We start from the raw sequence: 25,249 nt of genomic DNA on the forward strand, positions 1-25,249 counted from the left end.
GGATGAATTGACACATGGAGATACGCATTCTTCAGGTCGATTGACGTAAGCAAATCGCCGAGCTGAACAGAGGAGATCACCGAGCGAAGTGTCTCCATCTTGAAGGATGGAACCTCTAACATGCGATTTAGCTCCTTGAGGTTGATAATGGGACGGAACCCGTCGTCCTTCTTCGGAACGAGGAAGTACGTGGAATAAAATCCCGCCTGTTCCTCACCCGGTGGTATGCACTCTATTGTGGACTTGTCCAGCAAAGCATGGATTTCGTCGCGTAGTATACCCGCCCTGACCAGACATGACGGCACCGGAGTGCGCCTTATGCCGGTGAACTCTGGAGGGCCTCGCTTCCACAGTGGTAGATGGCCAACACTGATGGTGAATTCTGATGCTGGTAGCCTTCTCCCACCCCGGTAGGAATAGAAAGAGGCGTCCTCCCACTGGGACGTGTGGTAAGAGCGCATGAGTGGTCCCCTGCAGATGAACTGGCTGGGACGGACCCACGCCGACAGCCGGCAGATCTAACGGGGGGTCGGGGCAGATAGGAGCCAGACGAAGAGGCCTGCTCATTGCCCTTACCTTTGGTGGCACGGCTCCTCCTCCTCCCTCTACCCAGTGGCTGAAACCAGCCGGCAGACTCAGGCATAGGCTGCGCCCCGGAGGAAGAACCCGCTACGGGAGCGCGGGAGCAAGAAGCCCGCAGTTGCTCCAACAAGGCTTTAGAGTCCTTGAAGGATGTTGCTGCTGCAGCAGCCCTCCCGAATGACCTGCTGTGCCCCCGGAAACGTCGCTCCCAGCTGAAATGGAAGGGCCAGCAAGGCCTGCTGTGTTGCTGCCGAGTACTGCGCACATCACCGTGGACGCAGTCGACCGTAAAGAGTCGCGCGTCAGGTGGGCCTGAACTTCAGATAGCTGGCGAAGAAGAACAACATGCGGGGAAATGTCACCAGTGCTCCCTTCTGCCTCCAGAGCCGACCTTTGAATGGAGGAAAGGTACGCCTCATGGACCACTACCCTCACCTGCTGCATGGCATTCCAGTAGACTCCCTTGTAAGTCCGGTAAGCCTGCTGCAATGGGGTACTAACCGCCCTTGCATGGCAGCCGGGGCTGCTCCTGAGGAAGCCGGGCCTCCCCCGAGGGCGACCGAAGTGAAAACACACTCGTCCACCACCGGCAGAAAGAACAGAGAATCCTCACCTAGCTGATATCTCTTAACGAGTTTGGGTAGATCGAACCGGAGGTGAGAACCAACCCGGAGCGGATCCATCACGTCCAGCACCAGGGAGGGCAAGATGAGGAGCTGTGTCTGAGAGGGCTGCCTAGGAGCAAACGACTCTCCCGGCAGGCGGAACTCTGTCGAGTCCGAGCTACATGTCAGCACCACGGCTTGGGGAAGACACAAGGCAATACGTTGCCGAACCTCCCGTAGAGCCGTCGAAAAACGCACAGCACCCTCCGAGTCCTCTACCTCCCCAACCTCCATAGACTCGGCACCCGAGCCCGAGTCAGAATTCGGATCTCCACGTGAAGAGGAGCCGAGCCCCGACCCGGTGGGATGCCGAGCCATGGACGCTTCGGGAAGGGAAGAGCCGAAGGAACTCTCAGCTCCGGTAACCGACACAACACTCGAACCCCGGTTCCTGAGACACAGGAGGAAGCCTGGGCAAAACCAGGTCTTCTGCTCTCATGGGGCGGGGTGGCGCAGGGACCGGAATCCCAGGAATCCTCAACGGACCCTGGGCCAACACCGAGAGAGGGACTGGGAGCGAACCCTCCCCCTACGGGGTAGCCAAGCGTCCGGACCCGAAGCCAAAGGCAAAGGATCGACAGATGCCTCCAGGCCCAGGGATCGAGCTGAGCTCGGCGATCCTACCCCCGGACTCTCGGCCCCCCGTTCAGAGTGGGTGAGGAACTTCTGCCGGAGACCTCCAACCGACTCATGAACTAGGGACTTCACGGTGTCCATATGCTGTTGAAACAATTGTGTGATAACGGACATATCAAAACCAGTAGATTGTGCACTAGTGTGTGATTTATGCGAAGACGCCCTAGATTTGGCCTTTTGGCCCTGGACGGTTGAACCTCCTGGGTCAAGTCCCCTCCCGCCTCACGCAATTCCTTATAAAAAATGAAGTCAGCCGCCCGTCTCTTCTGGGCCCGGGGAAAAAGCCAATACACAATTCACAGATGTCAGGGTTATGCCCTGCCTTCTCCAGGCAGCATAAGCACTTGTCATGCTTATCTGAGCGAGGGATATTTTGCCAGCAGGCAAACACGCAAGCATGTAGCTAACGGCGACACAACAGCATAAAATATACGTACAAAACATTGAAAATTACGTGAATGCGACAACGGGATATGAAATACTTGGTTAATATTTCCACCACGTTGCACGCTAAACTTCCCGCCAGGGAATAGCAACACGTGCGTAAACCACGGGATGGCTAGCATAAAAGTTTGATACAAAGTCACATAAATGAGAAATAACTGACTGCAAAGTCAATAAAACGTATCTCAAGAACGAATAAAGACCACACATACAGTAGTTGAAGTCTCAGACATTCTTCAAAAGAAGTAACTCAGCTTATAATCTCTCAGGGAACACATGTGAACGCTAGAGTGACAGCAGAAGGAATGGTGATACGGGCCTAGGTGCTTACCTGGTTGGCTGCGCATGCGTAGCAGGGGGTAACTCCACGTGGTGGGGGCCGTATAATAGATAAAAAAATATTTTATTTATTGCACAATATTGTTATAAAACATTGATACAACTGTCACATGACATTTTCAGCCGCAGAAAATGCATATTATGAACCCCAAGGACGACTCTCTGAAAAAGAATTTGGCTTGCTTCGCGCCTGGTGTGTTATGAAATTGTACTGTGTTCGTTTGACAATTAACTAAGATGTGTAAATAGGGTATGTAAAGGCTGCAAGGCACACATATTATTGTCCTTTTTTCAACATGACAATGTCGTTCTCCAAATAAGGTCATATAAAAGAATAAACTTCTTAAAACACAGTGAAGACACGGTCTGGTCAGGTGAGAATGTCTACATAAAAGATCGTAATGCTGTTAACGGAACATCGTCAACTTCATCGTCAGCTGTGGTCAGTTTACAGAGCTGTGGTCAGTTTACAGGCGATGATTTATGGATGTCACCTTCTTTAGTTTGAGGAACACGATCATTTAGAGTATGTTCTTATACTCCTTCATCAGGTGAATGAAAAAGCTAGGAAATAGATATCTATATGGGTACATGTGTCACTAGACTAACAACTAGTCTCTGAAATGAACATATTTTACTGAAAAAAGTTCATAGTAAAAGAAAATATAATATAATGAAAAGGAGCCCTGAGACTTTCTTCATTTTCAGAAGCTGAGGAAATCTAGACTTGCCACATTTTCTATACTTGCGTGGGCTTTTTTTGGATATATTTGCTTCAGGGTCTGAACGACAGACCAATGTGTCACAACAATAGTGATTCAATCACCAACCCCTTACTTAATAGGGCTGCGCAATATAACCGGTTTACCGGTATTTACCGGTTCAGACGTAAAAACGATACGTATTGCGATACGCTGATGGAAAACCGGTATTTTGACATGCATTCGGAAAACTTCGTAACACTCGGAAATCTTCGGATATTTCCTTGTTTCATTTGTGCCAAATGTTATTCACATTTTTTTTCATGATTAAAAGGGATTTTTTAAAGCTTAATCAAGCATAGTGATTTTGTTGTGGTTTTCCTTTATAAATCGAAATTAACTCGATTATAAGTAGTATTTTGTCAAAAACAACTTATTGCAATATATTGCAGTACACATCGCAATATATACTTTCGCATCGCAATATATCGCAATATGAAAATTCTCTGCAATACCCACCCCCTATTACTTAACCTTAACAAGGCTACATGGCGCAAATTTGCTCCTGGTGCAGTGAGAGAGTGAGTATTGTTTTACACCGCATATAGCAATATCGCGGCGGGAGACACCGAAATGGGCCTGACTCATTGTACCAACGTGGGGAATCGAACCCGGATCTACGGCATGACAAGCGAACGCTTTAACAACTAGGCTACCCCACCACCGGTCCTGGTGTAAATGTACACACACGAGTAAACGTTATCACTTGTCAAATATACTTACGTGTGTATATTTATACACACATGAAATATACACACGTGTAGACATGCTTGTAGTGCTCACACCAAGGTCAATATGTATTGACATCTCAGTTCTTCTTTCAGGTGAACCAATACTGAATACCCTTGGGGTCGAGGTGACTGTGGAGGGCTTACCCCCGGTAACCAGCTCGCTGTGTCGTGAAACTGAGATTGGAAATCTGGAACAAGAGATCACCATTGACTGCCAGGGAGGAAGTGCCAAGCCCATGGGTAACACCATCATCATCAAAATAGGTGGGGAATGGTCAGAAGGAACACCAAGGCTATGTGACTTACAGGTGCATGGCCGGGAGATCTTGGCATCAGCAGGTCAGTTGTGTTCGTTTTATATTTTTTATATTTAGAGTTATTCGGTTAAATTTGTTCAGGAAACAAGTAAAAACGTTTTCTTTAACCAAAAATAGAGTTTACGCAGTTCCACGCCATGCTAAAATAACTGCCTTGGGATTTGCGGGTCTTTTTTAAAATACGTGAACAGCTCACAAGGAGTGTGTTTGGTCAGGGTACCGTTGTACAAAACAACCTTAGCGCTAAGATGATCGTATTTCCATGCCTCAACATAGACCTACGGTAGACTTAGCGCTAAGGTTGTTTTGCAGAACGGCACCCAGGTGCCCATAGCAACACTTTTGTTAAGTCGTTAATAACGCCTACGGAGTGTAATTGTTCGGTGTAAACCAGCGAACGTCTACGCGCCGTAAGTATGCTGTAAACAGGAACGACACAAAACAAACCTGAAGGACACTTCATGGTCTTCGAAACACAGCACCTACAACACGTTAACACTTATAACTTTACAAGGGACTGTCATCCACTTGTGTCGTCACACCAACAAGACAACCATATTTGGTTGGTGCATCATTAGGAATCGATGCAAACTGCCATATTAACAGCTAGGAGAAATTCCTGGTTGAGACCAAATAGTGGCAACACTGCACACAACCGACTGAGGGGGCAAAACTTCCGGCCCAACGTCCAGCGACACACCCAAATATGATTCCACGTCACCGTCAGATATGCTTTGCTTGGTGTAGACATCGCCTAAGGTTCAGAATAACATGACGGGGGCAATACACTGTTGAGTCCTCACCTCATCTGGCCAGATCTGGTGGTCGCGCAAGGGCTACAGGCGTTCAAGAGAATGTTGAATTAATAGCGACGCTTGCGTAACTCAGTTGGTGACGTTGGTGATGTCGTCAGTTTGTGACGTCAACAGTTGGTGACGTCGTCAGCTGGTGGGAACACAACTCCGCATCGTTGAATCAATTAACAGAAAATAAGTTCAACTTGAGGTACAAACATACGTCCGTCTTTTTTCTTGCAAGTCTCAGGAAGTCGCCTCCTGTGGACTTGAAACAGAAATCCCTGCCCTAATCAGTGGATTGAGTTTGCACTCGTACACTTTAAAAATGATCACTTAGATATGCAATTCACTGAGAATGAACAAGTTTTTGTAAGCTTTTTAAATCACTGAAATATAGTAAGGTTGAATGTGACGCTATGAATACTTTATTTACAAAACTGAAGAGAAACAGTAGCACGACATGTTGACAACAAATCCTATTCGGGTGAACGAGGGACCACATTGTGCAGAATTGCAAGCCTGACACTGAGTAGTATGGACATAGGTTTGAAGCTTACTACAATAGGGGGTTGACATCCCGATATCAAGTTTTCAAGATTAGACTCATAGTGACGAAAAACATTATGTACCAAAGTCTGTTCGTCTCCCCTCGCCGACATCTTTGACGATTTGTATGCCATTTCGAAATGCTATGACTGCCGTGTTGGGATGCTATGAATGCCGTTTTGTACGCTCGGCGACCGTTCTCGCGCGCTCTTTTATAGCTGATATGCGAGTTTTGTTTCCATTTCAAACGATTAGTCTTCCATTACAGATGTATTGTTTCGGTTTTAGAGGATATTGTTGCAGTTTTGGAAGGTTTTTTTCTATTTTGGTGATTTTTGTCCTGTTTTGGTGTATATGAGTTCAGTTGTGATGATTTGTTCACCGTTTGTATGGTAGGCCTCAGCATTGTTGTACAGGCATGGCCGACTTCTAAACTTTTTCCTCGGAGAACATGTCTGAATGCACGAACTGAACGACGCTTACGACAGGGCCAAGGACCCGACGTTAACGCTAAGTCAATCTGACCATATGGTGCATTCGGTGTACCGTTACTGCCTCGTCCAAATGCACGTGCACGATATGTGGCAAAGATGCTGATTTTAGACAGAGCAAACATGCAGTAACAAAAAAAACAACCAAAAAAACCCCAGTTAACTGATAAACCGCTACCAGCAAACAGGTTAGACCCGAGACCGCCCAAGATCGGGAAGACGATGGGTCACGACACTAGCCAAAGGGCGCTGCATTCGGTAGATCCACCCCCGGAACAATTTCGTGACGGCGACGACAAAGGCACTAGGACACGCCATCAGCAGGCGAACAGTCCTTCGATGACTTGGTATGGGTGGTATACGAGCCTGGCCTTTGAATGGCCTTGACCCGTTTTCAACTCGGACTGCAATGGACCCGAACTGTAGGTCGGTAGCAGCTATGTGACTGGGATTATGCTCTTGACAGATGAAAGTCGCTTCAGTCTGTTCAGAAACGATGGCATAGTTCGAGTTTTTCGATGGAGAGGAGAGCAACAGGCGCCAAACTGCGTTCACACGTTCGATTGAGGTGTCAGAGAACAACACGACTGGTTATCATCCGAGGAAATCTGAATGCCCAGCGATAGGGGTATTAAGTACTGAGACCTTTTGTGGAGCCTTGTATTTAACAAGAGCCAAGAGGAGTCACAGCACTACAACTCATGGCCTCACGCCGCCGGAATACCCGCACGGCGTTAGCGTCAAAGCATTGCCGTGGCCAGCGCGTTCTCCAGACAGGAACCCCGTTGTACATCTGGGCTCATCTTGATCGTCAGCTGAGACAGCGTGTACCACCTCCAGCGACCCGACAGGAACTTAAACAGACTCTCTTAGGCGTGTACTCGTTGAATGCCCAGGGCTGTCACACTCGCTATTGATGTCGTGTCTCAGGACTCCTGTCTCATAATGTGACTCTGTACGCACAGTGTACTCTGGTGTCAGTGATTTATGTAATTCTTTATTTTGACCCCTTGACTCTTTCTTAACGAACTGCAGCAAATGCAAGACCAGCATTACAATGAATTTTCAGTCAAATTGTTGGAATATGATTTTTGTTTGTAAAACAATTATCATCTATCTCACATATGTCTTTGTTTTTATCTTTTAGTCCAGTAGTATATATATCTTTGAGACTGAGGTCTTGTGCTGATACAACGCTGTGTGCCAGGGCCCCGTTTCACCAAGCTATCGTAGCGCTACGACTGTCGTAAGTCTATGTTACAGTATAGGAGGTACGACAGTCGTAGCGCTACGGTAGCTTGGTGAAACGGGGCCCAGATAGAGAATGAAGGATATATCTGTGAGATTGACGATTGAATGTCCTATCGTGTATATATTGACCCTGCTATTTGCCAGGTACAGAATGAAGGATATCTCTGCCGTTTGAATGTCTTATCTTGTATTGGTACAGAGCGGTGTGGACATCCGCCGACCCTTTACGGACTTCGCGTGGATTCCGTGGACTTTTCTTCGGCCTCCAGTACGGCTGTGTATGCATGTGACCTGGAATTCTATCACCAGTCGGGGTCGGGTCAAGTAAACTGCAATGAGAATGGCACATGGTCTTTTCCCGCAACCACCTGCTCCAGTAAGTCAATGTGTAATTTTGGCTCTGAATATTATGATAACAACCAGTCCGATAAAATTAAACCCATGGCACTCAAACGCAATGGCAATACACATATGGATCCTGAAAAGGGAGGGGCGGTAAGGTAACCCAGTGGTTAAAGCGTCCGCTCATCACGCCAAAGGCTCAGGTTCGATTCCCCACGTGGGTACAATATGTGAAACCCATTTATGGTGTTCCCCGCCGTGGTATTGCTGCAGTATTGCTGCAGTATTGCTGCAGTATTGCAGTATTGCTAAAGGTGGTGCAAAAGCCCAACCTACTCACCCTAGAAGGGACATTGTCGTGTTGCCGGATTTTCCCCCTTGACAGGAATATATACCCGCATATACTATGACGTCGACGTCAAAAGACGTCACGGCAATAATTGTTTGAATGACGTTAACAAAATAGAGGGCGCGTTAATTCATTATTGGACATGTCATTCGTGTTTATTACGAATAATTTACTTATAACGAACTGGATGGATTATTACAGTCATGGTTTAGGCCCGTAAACAAAGTTTGTTGAGATCAACATGGCAGCTTGGCCTTGTCTGATCTGTTCATCAAACCAAGGTATTTTCATGCTTGTACTTGTGAATTTACATGCAAATGTTGATAGAAAATTGAATGATGTTACCATGATCGTCTATTTCCAGACGAAGATAATATACTCATCGACAAAGGCGAGCTGTATGTAGACCGGGACCCCCCTACCTGCCCGGATGATTCAGTAATCTTTGAGTTTCTCAACACAAGCACCTATGAGTTGAGCAGCGTTACAATCTCCTTCAACAGTAAGTGTGATATATGGAGTAGTGTCAGTGTTACGATCGTCTACAACGGTAAGTGTGATGTATAGAGTAGTGTCAGTGTTACGATCTCCTACAACAGTAAGTGTGATGTATGGAGTAGTGTCAGTGTTACGATCGTCTACAACGGTAAGTGTGATGTATGGAGTAGTGTCAGTGTTACGATCGTCTACAACGGTAAGTGTGATGTATGGAGTAGTGTCAGTGTTACGATCGTCTACAACGGTAAGTGTGATGTATGGAGTACGTAAAGTGTGATCAGTGTTACGATCGTCTACAACAGTAAGTGTGATGTATGGAGTACTGTCAGTGTTACGATCGTCTACAACGGTAAGTGTGTGATGTATGGAGTACTGTCAGTGTTACGATCGTCTACAACAACAGTAAGTGTGATGTATGGAGTACTGTTAGTGTTACGATCGTCTACAACAGTAAGTGTGATGGTATGGGTACTGTCAGTGTTACGATCTTCTACAACAGTAAGTGTGATGTATGGAGTACTGTCAGTGTTACGATCTTCTACAACAGTAAGTGTGATGTATGGAGTACAGTCAGTGTTACGATCGTCTACAACAGTAAGTGTGATGTATGGAGTACTGTCAGTGTTACGATCGTCTACAACAGTAAGTGTGATGTATGGAGTACTGTCAGTGTTACGATCTTCTACAACAGTAAGTGTGATGTATGGAGTACAGTCAGTGTTACGATCGTCTACAACAGTAAGTGTGATGTATGGAGTACTGTCAGTGTTACGATCTTCTACAACAGTAAGTGTGATGTATGGAGTACTGTCAGTGTTACGATCGTCTACAACAGTAAGTGTGATGTATGGAGTACAGTCAGTGTTACGATCGTCTACAACAGTAAGTGTGATGTATGGAGTACTGTCAGTGTTACGATCGTCTACAACAGTAAGTGTGATGTATGGAGTACTGTCAGTGTTACGATCGTCTACAACAGTAAGTGTGATGTATGGAGTACTGTCAGTGTTACGATCGTCTACAACAGTAACAACAGTGATGTATGAGTACTGTCAGTGTTACGATCGTCTACAACAGTAAGTGTGATGTATGGAGTAGTGTCAGTGTTACGATCGTCTACAACAGTAAGTGTGATGTATGGAGTACTGTCAGTGTTACGATCGTCTACAACAGTAAGTGTGATGTATGGAGTACTGTCAGTGTTACGATCGTCTACAACAGTAAGTGTGATGTATGATGGGGTACTGTCCGTGTTACGATCGTCTACAACAGTAAGTGTGATGTATGGAGTACAGTCAGTATTACGATCGTCTACAACAGTAAAAGTGTGATGTATGGGGTACTGTCAGTGTTACGATCGTCTACAACAGTAAGTACTGTGATGTATGGGTACTGTCAGTGTTACGATCGTCTACAACAGTAAGTGTGATGTATGGAGTACTGTCAGTGTTACGATCGTCTACAACAGTAAGTGTGATGTATGGAGTACTGTCAGTGTTACGATCGTCTACAACAGTAAGTGTGATGTATGGAGTACTGTCAGTGTTACGATCGTCTACAACAGTAAGTGTGAGTATGGAGTACTTGTCAGTGTTACGATCGTCTACAACAGTAAGTGTGTATGGAGTACTGTGTTAGTGTTACGATCGTCTACAACAGTAAGTGTGATGTATGGAGTACTGTCAGTGTTACGATCGTCTACAACAGTAAGTGTGATGTATGGAGTACTGTCAGTGTTACGATCGTCTACAACAGTAAGTGTGATGTATGGAGTACTGTCAGTGTTACGATCGTCTACAACAGTAAGTGTGATGTATGGAGTACTGTCAGTGTTACGATCGTCTACAACAGTAAGTGTGATGTATGGAGTAGTGTCAGTGTTACGATCGTCTACAACAGTAAGTGTGATGTATGGAGTACTGTCAGTGTTACGATCGTCTACAACAGTAAATGTGATGTATGGAGTACTGTCAATGTTACGATTTAAGTGCTTTTTACGGATGACCATCAACGTTACAATCCTGTCCGCAGATGAATACATGTATATAGTTTATGTTCAACTGTTCAACGGCTTTACTTTTCTCGAAAGGTCGTTGCCGCGTCTATTTACTGTGTTTATTGTTCTCTTAAGATCAAAATCTGTTACAGTCAAGAATTGGCTTGAATGTATGAAGGAAACCGATACCGAATTGTGTTTACCTAAAACTAAGCATTTGTCGTTCTTGTTTATGTCATTTATAACCTGCATATGTCCGGTAACTTTCATAATTAGTTCAAAACAAATTTACATTTATGCCTTGGGTCATAAAAGAGCTTAATGTTCATGTATAATACCCCGTTCTTCGCATATCTGTCAGAAACACCGAGATAAAGTACCTAAAATGTTTTTTGGCGTTTATTTTGTAGTTTTGAACACAATTAAAGTTTGATTGATAAATATTCTATAACTATCGTTTTTCCCAACTTTTGTTTTTAACACTTTTTGTAAAATCAACCGAAATAGATGAGTTTACAGGAGAGCAAATCGTGTCATTTTTACCTCAGTCATGAAATTTCATTCAAGTCAAAATGAACGTTTCTAATGCAAGGTATAGTATGCTAATGAGAGATGTACTCTCCATAGGTACGCGTACATAATATATTTTATGATAAACGTCAAATACCGTTCAGCCTTTAGTTCTTTTATCCTAATTGATATAAAAATAATTGGGTTGGGGATTTTCTCAGTACATTTTTCATGCCTGTACTCTTGTTTACTATTTTTACGAGTTCATTCAAAGCCTTGAGTGGCAATTGCACAATCGCTATGGCAACGCACGCGCAAATGCATCTTTCCGTCCAAACAGTGCTGCAGGTTGTTGCTACCACCATTGTTGATTGTGACGTAAATTATAACATGTTTCTAACTTTGTTGATTACAGGCAAATTTGTGTTATATTTACCTGTAAAATGGTACTTTTGATGATGATTAGTTATTTTGATATTTGTTAAAACTACCCGTAAACAAATAAACGCCAATAAACATTTTATTTCTATTTCCGTGTGTACGTTAGGACAAACACGTTTCCACAAGTCTGGGGACCTATATGTTTACAGATTCCGAGACATCAAATTTCAAAGTCGAGGTCGCGGTTATTGACATCATGCAGAACTCGAGCAGAGAGTGTGCAGTTTATGAAAGCTCTTCAACGTCAGCCGCCCCTACTCCTAGTCCGCTTACTCTCTACTGTGAAAAACGACCCCTGGGGCAGTTCCTTCATCTTCAGTTCAACAACTCTATCCCCGGGTCCCTGGAGGTACGCGCCACTGGACGTCGATACACGGGAGGTGGGTACAAATAACTGATATGTCACTTGTAGACACAATGGGTGAGTGAGTTTTGGGTGGGTGGTTGGGTGGGTGAGTGAGTGAGTGTGTGAGTGGTGAGTGAGTGAGGGTGAGTGAGTGAGTGAGTGAGTTGTCGGTTGGGTGGTTGAGCGAGTGAGTGAGTGAGTGAGTTGGTGGGGTGGTTGGGTGGTGGGTGAGTGAGTGGAGTGAGATGATGGACGGGTGGTTGAGCGAGATGGATGGGTGGGTAAGTGAGTGAGTGAGTTGATGGGTGGGTGGTTTGAGTGAGTGTGAGAGGTGGGTGTGGTTGAGCGAGTGAGTGAGTGAGTTTTGGGTGGAGTTTGGTGGGTGGTTGAGTGGGTTTGTGGGTGGTTGAGTGAGTGTTAGAGTGAGTGGTTGAGTGGTTGAGTAAGTGAGTCAGCGAGTCAGTGGCCAAGTGAGTGAGTGGCTGGGGTGGGTGGGGTGTACTATACAGTATTTACATGTACATTACGATGAATGATATGGATAAAGTCGAACACCGTTATGTCGAAATCGAAGGGAACAACGTAAATATTCCCAAAATTACCGGATTCCCGGCACAACTGCAAAATGGGTACGTCGTAAGGAAGACATAATGACCATGCATTTACTTCGATACATCAAACTTCGAGACAACGGTGTTTGTAAACCTTTGTCTCCCCATTTCATTCTTTGTTCGACTTGAACGCCGCTTACGTCCTTGTTTTGGTGTGTATGAGTGTGCGTTTGTGCTTGTGCTTGTGTGCGTACGTGCCCGTGTGTGGGTGTGTTCGTGTGTTTGTTGTTGAATGCCGAACTCAGCAGTATACCTAAATAGCATATCCAGACCAACAAACAAGTCACTGATATTATGTGCAGCGAGCCTTGCTGTGAGGAGGCGGTGGGGTAGCCTAGTGGTTATGCGCAAGCTCGTCACGCCGAAGCTCCGTGTTCGATTCCCCACATGGCTACAGTGTGTTAATTCCATTTCTGGTGTAATCCGCCGTGATTTTGCTGGAATATTGCTAAAAGAGACCGAACTCATTCACGCATACCATACTCAGTCACGCACTTGATTTCGGGTCACCATGACACGCTATCAACCACGTCATATGGAGTCATCTAACCCTTCTGCCACATTACGCAGCCCCGTACGACGACAGGGGTCGCTGGGGCGCTGTTCAGTCCCGGAATGTCCCAGTGAGTGAGTGAGTATGGTTTTACGCCCCTTTTAGCAATATTCCAGCAACATCACGGCGGGGGACACCAGAAATGGGCTTCACACACTGCACCCATGTGGAGAATCGAACCCGGGCATTCGACGTGAAGGGCGAACGCTGTAACCACTAGGCTACCCCACCGTCCCGGAATGTCCAAGTGGGGTTTACGGTGTTTTCGTGCGAAATTCACCAGCCACGTGGACTGCATCTAGTTCCACTAGTACTTTAGATCCGTGAAGATCCGTGTTAAAATTGGTCTTCAGCAAGCTGACAGCAATCAATGCTTGTCGTAAGAGGCGACTAACAGGATCAGGTGGTCAGGCTCGCTGACTTGGTTGTCATCGTATCCCACTATCGTAGATCGATGCTCATGATGTTGATCACTGGATTGCCTGGACTCGATTATTTGCAGACCGCCGCCATATATCTGGAATATTGCTGAGTGCGGCGTTAAACAACAACCAAACAATACTACTTCCTCATCCTTCGGAACAAAACTAAAAACAATATAAACTAAATCATAACTAGTAAACCTCTCAACTGCATTTACTGGAATCTGTGCGATTGACTTGAATGTCAACAAAATATGATCCTCTAAAATGTTATCAAATCGCCATTTCACATCCAGTAATATAAGACTCGGGTGGTTGGTTGGCTGGATGGTTGTTATTTAACGCTGCACACAGCAATATTCGAGCAGTCTGTATATAAGCGAGTCTGGACTAGACAATCCAATGATCAACATCATGAGCATCTATCTACGCAATTGGGATACGATGACATATGTCAACGAAGTCCTGGGCCCCGTCTCGCATATTGCAATATACGCCTGGCGCAAGGTGGCGCGCGCAAAGGGAGTCGGGAACCAGCTTAGCCTGACCACCCGACCCCGTAAGTCACCTCTTAGGACTTAGTTCTTTTGAGTAGCATAGAAAAATGATGTCCTGTTGATTGCTGACTGTCTTCCCCCTAGCTCTGGAATGCATGCTGACGAAGGAAGGGTGGGACTACAAGGGCAGGGTCAACATGACGGTGTCGGGATTAGCCTGCCGGCGGTGGGACAGTGTGTCATCCGCCACGGCCATCCCCGAGGAAAAGTTCAGTGCAGGTGCACCGGAGAATTACTGCCGCTCCCCAGAAGGCTCCGAATCTGTGACGGGCACAGTTGTCCGCCCTTGGTGCTACACGACCGACAGCAATGTCAAGTGGGAATACTGCCCGGTCGGACTTTGCAGTGAGTCACGTGTTGTCTATAGTCTACTGGTCTTTACATACGTTAGTTCATCGGGAGCAGTTTGTAATTTGCAACTGGACCTTACAGAAGGATTTGGTTTGGTTGTTTTTTAACTGGGGCAATTATTCCCGGTATATGGCGACGGTCTGTCATTAATAGAATCTGGACCAGACAACCCAGTGATCAACATCATGAGCATCGGTCTACGTAATTGGGATACAGACCGCCGTGATATAGCTGGAATATTGCTGAGTGCGGCGTGAAACAATAAACAAAACAAACACACATTCGATCCGTAGGGGGGCGGTGGGGTAGCCTAATGGTGAAAGCGTTGGCTCGTCACGCCAAAGACCCGGGTTCGAATCCCCACATGGGCACAATGTGTGAAGCCCATTTCTGGTGTCCCCCCGCCGTGATGTTGCTGGAATATTGCTAAAAGCGGCGTAAAACCAAACTCAGTCAGTCAGTCAGTCGATCCGTAGGAACTGGACATCGAGGATCCACGAGGTCCACTCCTGGGACCAGCGCTTGGCAACCTCATGTGGTCCCACAGACACGTAGGTCCCAAACCCAGCATGTACCATCATTAAAAGAATGGCCTTAAGGTATATAATGTTAAATTGTAAAACATGTTTGGTATTATGATGTCCATTCTGACAGCGGGCTAGATTCAGTTACATGACGTATGTATCAGTGCCGTGAGATTAACACCAATACTTATTCCAACATAACATGGGAACACCTGCTGTCATAACTATCTGAGAGTGATTCATAAACACATGCTCTGTCATCGTGTCTCAAGGTGTCAAGGACCCGTGGAGATCCGGGTTAGAATTGATCTTCAGCAACCCATGCTTGTCGTAAGAGGCGACTAACGGGATCGGGTGGTCAGGCTCGCTGACTTGGTTGACACATGTAATCGTTTCCCAATTGCGCAGATCGATGCTCATGCTGTTGATCACTGAGTTGTCTGGTCCAGACTCGATTATTTACAGACCGCCGCCATATAGCTGGAATATTGCTGAGTGCGGCGTTAAACAACAAATAAATCAACCAAGACTGACTGACTGAGTTTAGTTTTACGCCGCTTTTAGCAATATTCCAGCAATATCACGGCGGGGGACACCAGAAATAGGCTTAACACATTGTGCCCATGTGGGGAATCGAACCCGGGTCTTCGGCGTGACGAGCCAATGCTTTAACCACTAGGCTACCCCACCGCCCAAATCAACCAAGATATGAAGCACTATATTATCAGACTCGATTTTTTGCAGACAGTCGTTATACAACTGAAATATTGCTGTTTGTGCCAAACAAACAAGCAAATAAACAAACACATGTCCATAATATAGTCGGAAGTGTACAATCGACTCTGCTGTCTGCAGAGACTTGTCAACTTCTTATCCATGTTGAAAGGGTTTTTTGTAGCATATATTTATTTGAATATTCAGGCGGCGGATGTGTGGAAGACTCTTCAGACATACAGTATACGGGGATGATTGACGTCACAGCGTCCGGCAAGAGTTGTCGGTCTTGGAAGTTGGATGCAGTGCCGTTCCAGATGCCGACGACGTTCCCCGACCGTGGACGTGATCACAATCACTGTCGCAACCCTGGCGAGTCCATGACGAAACCCTGGTGCTATACAAGAGTCCACCCTCTTGAAGCTGAAGTCTGTATGATCAGCAAATGCCGTAAGTGATTCGTAAACCATAGCTTGTGAGGTCTTGGGGTCAAGCGTTCACTAGTCCAGCCAGATCCGGATTTAATTCGGTTAGGGACATATACACATGCGCAGTAATTTGACACCACCGTAATCCAATGGCTTTTTTTTTGCATTTTAGTTCAAACACCATACAATATCCCATAACGTAGGAGCCGCATGTTCACGTTCTGCCAAGGCGCCAAATTATATAAATGTTAATATTGGCAGTATGTACACTACACGATTCTGAACCGACTGACCAGACGACTGTACTACATGGCGAGACGAAGACCTTCAGTAAACAAATGACATGCATGACGCAGCGATTTCCTGTCGCAACAGCGGGGCTAACTTAAACATGTACCAGCAGTATGCGAAATAGCCACTGGCCCGCTTGCCGGTGTCTAGTAAATATCCAGTCGGGCCAGTAAATCTCCACAGTCGCTGGCCCGACTGGCTAGTGAATTTTCTTGAGGTCATTTTGTAAATATATCACTCTCTCCGACTTGTTAAATCATAATACACTTTGAAATCATGCAAAATAGATATGCTCATCATATTAGCAGCTTAATGGTGAAACCCGGGTCTACATTCAAATTTCGGGCTAGTGAATTATTTTGTGGGGTAGTAACTTTCAGGAATAGCTAACCCGACTGGCTAGCAAAATTTGGAAACTATTTCGCACACTGTTTATAGTCATTAATAATTAAGCATGATTTCATCAGTTCCCCTATTTTTGTAAATATACATGTAGTCTGTATTACAGTAACGCATTGTCTAGCCATTTACGTGAACGGGTGATCATGAATATCTAATATTGTCGTTTTTCAACGTTTATTGTAAAAACTTTCTTTAACCTTACACTTGTTTTGCGCCGTTTATGGATCCGCTGGCCTTAAAAATAGAAAATTCAGAAGTAAAATACTCATTGTATCAATTGTTTTTTCCCATACCTCTGACGGTTGAAATTACTTTGACTATAACTATAATTTAAGGGATTTTTATACGACTGCACACTGTACCACACGGTTATTAGTCGTCTTGCGAGGAAGCGCTTGAAGTAAAGGATCCGTTGATTATCTCCCTTGAGTAGTCAAGTCTTTCTCACTTTGCTCATCAGCAAAACTTATAATTATCCTTGAAAAAAATCACATGTATGAACTAGATATACTCCATTATGGGGATATCTATAGAGGTCTGGCGTGCAAGAGTCGGAAAGTTTGTGCATCCTAGAGGTGTAAATCAGATTGAAAATGTGCTACCCTACCAGCCGACATGAATATGGACGCCGGGTATGGACATCGCAAATCGACTCATGTGTGGATCTCTCATACTTGCTGTTATGGGTGCTGGGATGATTCTAGAAGGTTATATCAAGGATGGTCCAAAAGACCGAGGAAGACCAATGAATGACCGTGATGACCAAATTCTAATTCGTCTGGCAAGACGCAATCAGCAGTAGAAAGTGGGTATCCGGCACTCCGTCTCTACCATCAGTAGGAGGCTGCGGGTTGTCGGTCTGAGGTAACAGCGTCCAATCAGACGTCCTGTTCTCGCAGACAGGCACGAGCAACATCATCTGGCGTGGTGCGTTACATCTGGCGGTACCGTCTGAGCTCCGAGAAAACCGCAACTTGAGGATGTGGCGTAGGGTTCTTGGTCTGAAAGTCTTGTAAAGGTTACCAACGACCGTTGTTTCGTATGGAGACGTCGTAATGAGGCATATTGCCAGGAGGAGATCGAAGCAGCTAACCCTTCAGTGGTGGCTCAGAGACGACATGGGGTTGCGTATCGTATGACTGCAAGTTGGATCTCATTAGAGTACCTGGGGCAATTAATGGTCAACGATATCAACAGGAATGATATATTACCGCCGTCGTGCCACATTTTGATAACCATCCCCTAGCAGTCGAACGATACTCATGAATGACAACGCTAGATCTCACGGTTCCTGATTCGGCATCTGACATTCGCAGAACAACGTCATCGAAACATTTGACCATGGCCCACAGGGAGCCCCGATTTGAACCCCATCATCCTGACGGTCTTGGACGCCACGTTTGAACTGGAGATACTGCTGTAACTTATGTTATGTTTGGGATTATACTTTCCCATGTTTGGAACCGTTATTAAAAATCTGTAATTCTGGACGAGGAATGGCAGATTAGTCCGATGCTGAGAATTCGACACCTTATTGCCAGAATTGCCGACGGACATAATTTGAGAACTGTGTGACGATTGGATAAGTGGCGTAGTCATGGTGACCATTCTTTCCGACATTGTTGATATTCATGTTTTTGAGTACAATTGTTGCCAAATATATCTTACCCGTGAAGAACCGGGTTAGTATTGGTCTTCAGTAACCCATGACTAACGGGATCGGGTGGTCAGGCTCGCTGGCTGGGTTGACCATGTCATCGTATCCCAATTGCGATGATCGATGTTCATGCTGTTGATCACTAGATTATATGGTTTAGATCCGATTATTTACAGACCGCCGCCATATAGCTGGAACATTGCTGAGTGTGACGTAAAAGTAAACTCACTCACTCACCAAATGTATCTGGTAAGAAATGGGTGGTGTTCGATTGATGCTCACGTGCACGAGGGAGGATAGAGAAGGGGAGAGACATATGCTTAGATACAGGGAGGGGGGGAGGGGGGGGGGGGCAGAGAGATAAATGCTCAGGGAGGAGGACAGGTAGATGAATGAGGTGGAGAAATATAATTAGACGTTAGCTGATGTACAGTTTAGCATTGACAAACAAAATGCTAAGAATCCTCCAACATGGTGGAGACGGTGGGGTAGCCTAGTGGTTAAAGCGGTCGGTCGTCACGCCGAAGGCCCGGGTGTGTGTGTTTATTTCCAGGTGCTGTAACTTCTGTAACTTCTGTAACGTTCCGTCTGGTTGAACGGGGCGGCTTACAGTACATATATAGCTGACCCAAACCTGATTGATATTACAGCCACCTCGCCGCCAGCCGTGACGACGGGGGAGGTGTTCTTCAATCGGCCCAACAACGTCGTTGCAAACATCGTCGAGTGTTTCTTCTGGAATACGGAAGCCACACAACCTTGGGTCGTGCAAAGATGGACTCAAGACATTGGCGTCGATTCCATTTTCACACACCTCTGTAACGACAACCGGTCAGTGACGTTCTGGTGTAGTGAAAACAAGCTGACATCAATCAATTGGACGTACGGTAACATGGCATGTGGTAAGTGAAGATAACGGCTCTACAATCCACTGGGATAACAGGGTGAGGTAAGTTAAAATAAAAGCACTACAATCCAGTAGAATAACAGGATGTAGTACGTGAAGATAACGGCACAGCAATCCGGTAGCATACCAGGGTGCGGTAATCAAAATAAAGGCACTACAATCCAGTTGGATAACGGGGTGGTATGTGAAGATAACGACATTACAATCCAGTAAGATAACGGGGTGAGGTATGTGAAGATAACGACACTACAATCCAGTAGGATAACAGGGTGAGGTATGTGAAAATAAAGGCACTACAATCCAGTAGGATACCAGGGTGTGGTAAGTGAAAATTAAGGCACTACAATCCAGTTGGAAAACGGGGTGCGGTATGTGAAGATAACAACATTACAATCCAGTGGGATAACAGGGTGTGGTATGTGAAGATAACGGCGTTACAATCAAGTTGGATAACGGGGTGAGGTATGTGAAGATAACGACATTACAATCAAGTAGGATAACAGGGTGTGGCAAGTGAAAATAAAGACACTACAACCCAGTAGGATACCAGGGTGTGGTAAATGAAAATTAAGGCACTACAATCCATTTGGATAAAGGGGTGAGGTATGTGAAGATAACGACATTACAATCCAGTAAGATAACAGGGTGTGGTAAGTGAAGATAACGGCTCTACAATCCAGTGGGATAACAGGGTGTGGTAAGTGAAGATAACGGTTCTACAATCCAGTTGGATAACAGGGTGTGGTAAGTGAAAATAAAGGCACTACAGTCCAGTTGGATAACAGGGTGTGGTATGTGAAAATAACGACATTACAATCCAGTAGGATAACAGGGTGTGGTATGTGAAAATAACAGCATTACAATCCAGTGGGATAACTTTATTTTCACTTAAAGGCACTACAATCCAGAAGGATAACAGGGTATGGTATGTGAAGATAACGACATTACAAATCCAGTGGGATAAGTGAAAATAAAGGCACTACAATCCAGTTGGATAATCCAACTGGATTGTAGTGCCTTTATTTTCACTTATCACATGAAGTATGTGAATATAACGACTCTACAATCCAGTAGGATAACCGGGTGTGGTAAGTCGAAATAAAGGCACTACAATCCAGTTGGATAACGGGGTGAGGTATGTGAAGATAACGACATTACTATCTAGTAGGATAACAGGGTGTGGCAAGTGAAAATAAAGGCACTACAATCCAGTAGGATACCAGGGTGTGGGAAATGAAAATTAAGGCACTATAATCCAGTTGGAAAACTGGGTGACGTATGTGAAGATAACGACATTACAATCCAGTAGGATAACAGGGTGTGGTAAGTGAAAATAAAGGCACTACAATCCAGTAGGATACCAGGGTGTGGGAAATGAAAATTAAGGCACTACAATCAGTGGGTTAACAGGGTGTGGTATGTGAAGATAACGGCACTACAATCCAGTTGGATAACGGGGTGAGGTATGTGAAGATAACGACATTACAATCCAGTGTGATAACAGGGTGTGGCAAGTGAAGATAACAACATTACAATCCAGTAGGATAACAGGGTGTGGCAAGTGAAGATAACAACATTACAATCCAGTGGGATAACAGGGTGTGGCAAGTGAAGATAACAACATTACAATCCAGTGGGATAACAGGTTGTAGTATGTGAAGATGACGACATTACAATCCAGTGGGATAACAGGGTGTGGTATGTGAAGATAACGGCACTACAATCCAGTTGGATAACGGGGTGAGGTATGTCAAGATAGCAGCATTACAATCCAGTTGGATAACAGGGTGAGGGAAGTGAAATAAAGGCACTACAATCCAGTAGGATAACAGGGTATGGTATGTGAAGATAACGACATTACAAATCCAGTGGGATACCAGGTTGTAGTATGTGAAGATAACGACATTACAATCCAGTGGGATAACAGGGTGTGGTATGTGAAGATAACGGCACTACAATCCAGTTTGATAACGGGGTGAGGTATGTGAAGATAGCAGCATTACAATCCAGAGAGGGTAACAGGGTGAGGGAAGTGAAATAAAGGCACTACAATCCAGTAGGATAACAGGGTATGGTATGTGAAGATAACGACATTACAAATCCAGTGGGATACCAGGGTGTGGTATGTGAAGCTAACGGCTCTACAATCCAGTGGGATAACAGGGTGTGGTAAGTGAACATAAAGGCACTACAATCCAGTTGGATAACAGGGTGTGGTATGTGAATATAACGACATTACAATCCAGTAGGATAACAGGGTGTGGTATGTGAAAATAACGAGATTACAATCCAGTTGGATAACAGGATGTGGTATGTGAATATAACAACATTACAATCCAGTAGGATAACAGGGCGTGGTATGTGAAGATAACGGCACTACAATCCAGTTGGATAACGGGGTGAGGTATGTGAATATAACGACTATACAATCCAGTAGGATAACAGGGTGTGGCAAGTGAAAATAAAGGCACTACTATCCAGTAGGATACCAGGGTGTGGTAAGTGAAAATTAAAGCACTACAATCCAGTTGGAAAACGGGGTGAGGTATGTGAAGTTAACGACATTACAATCCAGTGGGATAACAGGGTGTGGTATGTGAAGATAACGGCACTACAATCCAGTTGGATAACGGGGTGAGGTATGTGAATATAACGACATTACAATCCAGGAGGATAACAGGGTGTGGCAAGTGAAAATAAAGGCACTACAATCCAGTAGGATACCAGGGTGTGGTAAATGAAAATTAAGGCACTACAATCCACTTGGATAACGGTGTGAGGTATGTGAAGATAACGACATTACAATCCAGTGGGATAACAGGGCCACGTAAGTGAAAATAACGTCACTACGATCCAGTAGGAAAACAGGGTGAGTTATGTGAAAATAACGGCTCTGCAATCCAGTGGGATAACAGGGTGTGGTATGTAAAGATTACGGCACTACAATCCAGTGGGATTACAGGTCGTGGTATGTGAAGATAACAGCATTACAATCCAGTGGGATAACAGGGTGTGGTAAGTGCAGATGGCTGCACTGTAATCCAGTGGGATAACATGGTGTGGTATATGAAGATAACGGCACTACAATCAAGAAAGATAACAGGGTGAGGTATGTGAAAATAACGGCACTACAATCCAATAGGCAACATATCACGGGGTGTAGTAAGCGAATACAAGGGAAGTACAGTGAAACCGGCACATGGTCGCATGGGATATGATAAGTGAATAAAACAGGGCCTAGATTTTCGAAGTTCTCTTAGAACTAAGGTAGACATAAATGCCATGCCTTAACATTAACTTACGACCACCTTAGCGCTAAGAGAGCTTCGAAAATCTAGGCCCTGAACTACAGTCTATCCGGCACGAGATAAGGTAATTTTCCATATTAGCTGTATCCCATGGACTGACAGTATAAACTTTTCTGAAATATTGCAAACCGTATAGACGTTCTGTTACAGATACAACAACGACCGTCACATCAACCTCCAGTACAACATCTTCAGCACTCATAACTGACATATCGACAGGTGATACCACACAGTCTACCACAAACACGGCAACAACGGCAACAACCACAGATACAACGACCGGTACATCAACCTCCAGTACAACACCTTCAGCACTCATAACTGACATATCGACAGTCTATGACATATCGACAGGTGATACCACACAGTCTACCACAAACACGGCAACAACATCTACAGCAGCAACAACCCCAACGACCACGACCACAACCACAACCACGACCACAACCACGACTACAACAACGACCGTTACATCAACCTCCAGTACGACACCTTCAGCACTCATAACTGACATATCGACAGGTGATACCACACAGTCTACCACAAACACGGCAACAACATCTACAGCAGCAACAACCCCCGCGACCACAACCACAACCACGACTACAACAATGACCGTTACACCAACCTCCAGTACAACACCTTCAGCACCCATAACTGACATATCGACAGGTGATACCACACAGTCTACCACAAACACGGCAACACCATCTACAGCAGCAACAACCCCCACGACCACAACCACAACCACGACCACGACTACGACTACACCAACGACCACTTCGTACAACCCTTTTCCAGTGCGCAAGGTTGTGGTGAGGTGTGCCTGTCGATGCAAGGACTTGTCCCTTCCCTCGGATACCAAACAAGTGAAAGAAGTGGCGCTGTCGATACAGAAGGAACTGAAAGTGGAGATTAAGACTTTGAGCAAGTCTGTCCAGAAGAAGAAGAGCACTAAAGACCAACGGTCTTCCTCTACCAACATGGGGTATCTGGCCATATCACTCATGTGTATTATATTCGGAGCAGTGGTCATACCAGACGTGGTCAGTGTGACTACAGCCATATACAGCGCCATCAAGGGAATGTGATACCGCGGTATTGTACCTGGTCAGTATCAGATATACATGTATACAACAATATAAGGGGAGCAGGATACCGCGGTATTGTACCTGGTCAGTATCAGATATATACAACATAAGGGGGCCGTGATACCGCGGTATTGTACCTCGTCAATATCAGATATACATGTATACAACAATATAAGGGGAGCATGATACCGCGGTATTGTACCTGGTCAGTATCAGATATATACAACATAAGGGGGCCGTGATACCGCGGTATTGTACCTCGTCAATATCAGTCATGGGTTCAATTACTTTGAAATGTAAATAATTGAATTACAATTACTTTGATTTTCCTCAATTACAATTACAAATACAATTACACCTTAAATTAATATGTAATTAATTAAATTACAATTACATTACCAATGTAATTAATTACATTACAAATTACTTTGTTAAAAAAACAAAACAAATATATTTCTGTATTCCTTTAATCAACAAGATATCGATGTTGGTAAAGAGTGGTCACTAAATCCGATTCATATTTTTGTCATCAAAAAGTGAAATGCAAAATTAGATTATATCTACAATGTACACTATTTGATCAAATTTGTATTTTGCATATTTTTGGGGCTTATTATCAAATACACACCTCTATCATCTCTTGTTGCAAAAACACTTTGTCCACCACTGTTACCTAAGGTGTACTGTATCATGACATCATTACAGGCCTACATTACAATATATAATCAGCCGGTCTCTCTATCTGACATAATCCACATTAACATACTAAAGGATTTGTCAACTTGGATTTATGGCTTATTACCTTTCATGATTATAAAAATAGGACTACAGTTCAGTAAGATTTTGAATATCATATCCTGTGAGAAATAAACAAAGAGGCCATTTTGATAGGAACATGACTAATAGTACTGTTAATCCCCATTTTCTTCAAATACCAACCTACATTCAGTCATGTGTTAGTGCTTCCCTTTGTTTCACAAATGTGCAGATGGTGATAGTTACAAAGGCTTAGACATTCAAAACTCTTTCAAAACTTAACACCTGCTAGAGTATATACCGACAACAAGCATCTTATTGAAAAACAATGCTTTGTCCTCCTTATTGTACATAATATAATTGCAAGGGTTGCCCGATGACCACCAAAATAAAAAGTGAGATGTAATTGAAAAGTAATTGAAAAATTCAATTACATTGAGATATTAATTAATTAAATTACAATTACAAATTACATTTTAAACATTCAATTACAAATTACATGCAATTACATAGATTTTTGTAATAAATTACATTCAATTACAATTACAAATTACAATTACCCCATGTCTGGTCAATATCAGATATATACAACAATATAAGGGGAGCGTGATACCGCGGTATTGTACCTGGCCAAT

The 25,249-nt window shown here is 44.5% G+C and overlaps 2 protein-coding genes across 2 annotated transcripts; both read left to right on the top strand.

Annotated features, from left to right (window-relative positions):
* Positions 1 to 1,828: 1,828 nt before the first annotated feature.
* Positions 1,829 to 23,278, top strand: LOC124272332. Its single transcript, XM_046707506.1, has 10 exons — positions 1,829 to 1,898; positions 4,252 to 4,497; positions 7,760 to 7,936; positions 8,616 to 8,753; positions 11,846 to 12,076; positions 14,270 to 14,530; positions 15,982 to 16,224; positions 19,203 to 19,454; positions 22,918 to 23,150; positions 23,252 to 23,278. Exons 1-10 carry the CDS (start codon positions 1,829 to 1,831, stop codon positions 23,276 to 23,278), a joined length of 1,878 nt encoding a protein of 625 aa, XP_046563462.1.
* Positions 23,155 to 23,959, top strand: LOC124272329 (cell wall protein DAN4-like). Its single transcript, XM_046707503.1, has one exon. The coding sequence runs from the start codon at positions 23,379 to 23,381 to the stop codon at positions 23,856 to 23,858; it is 480 nt and encodes a 159-aa protein (XP_046563459.1). The 5' UTR covers positions 23,155 to 23,378; the 3' UTR covers positions 23,859 to 23,959.
* The last annotated feature ends 1,290 nt before the right edge of the window (positions 23,960 to 25,249 follow it).

This window comes from Haliotis rubra, unplaced genomic scaffold (genome assembly GCF_003918875.1).
Source record: "Haliotis rubra isolate DU_JTF1 unplaced genomic scaffold, ASM391887v1 Scf1688, whole genome shotgun sequence".
Classification (NCBI taxonomy): Eukaryota; Metazoa; Mollusca; class Gastropoda; order Lepetellida; family Haliotidae; genus Haliotis; species Haliotis rubra.

Excerpts from the sequence above, each read along its gene's own strand:
- LOC124272332 (XM_046707506.1), top strand. The coding sequence starts at position 1,829 with ATGCCTCCAGGCCCAGGGATCGAGCTGAGCTCGGCGATCCTACCCCCG. Across the intron at positions 8,754-11,845 it reads CGTTACAATCTCCTTCAACA|ATTCCGAGACATCAAATTTC; the intron begins GTAAGTGTGATA and ends ATATGTTTACAG. Across the intron at positions 12,077-14,269 it reads TGGACGTCGATACACGGGAG|CTCTGGAATGCATGCTGACG; the intron begins GTGGGTACAAAT and ends TCTTCCCCCTAG.
- LOC124272329 (XM_046707503.1), top strand. The coding sequence starts at position 23,379 with ATGACCGTTACACCAACCTCCAGTACAACACCTTCAGCACCCATAACT.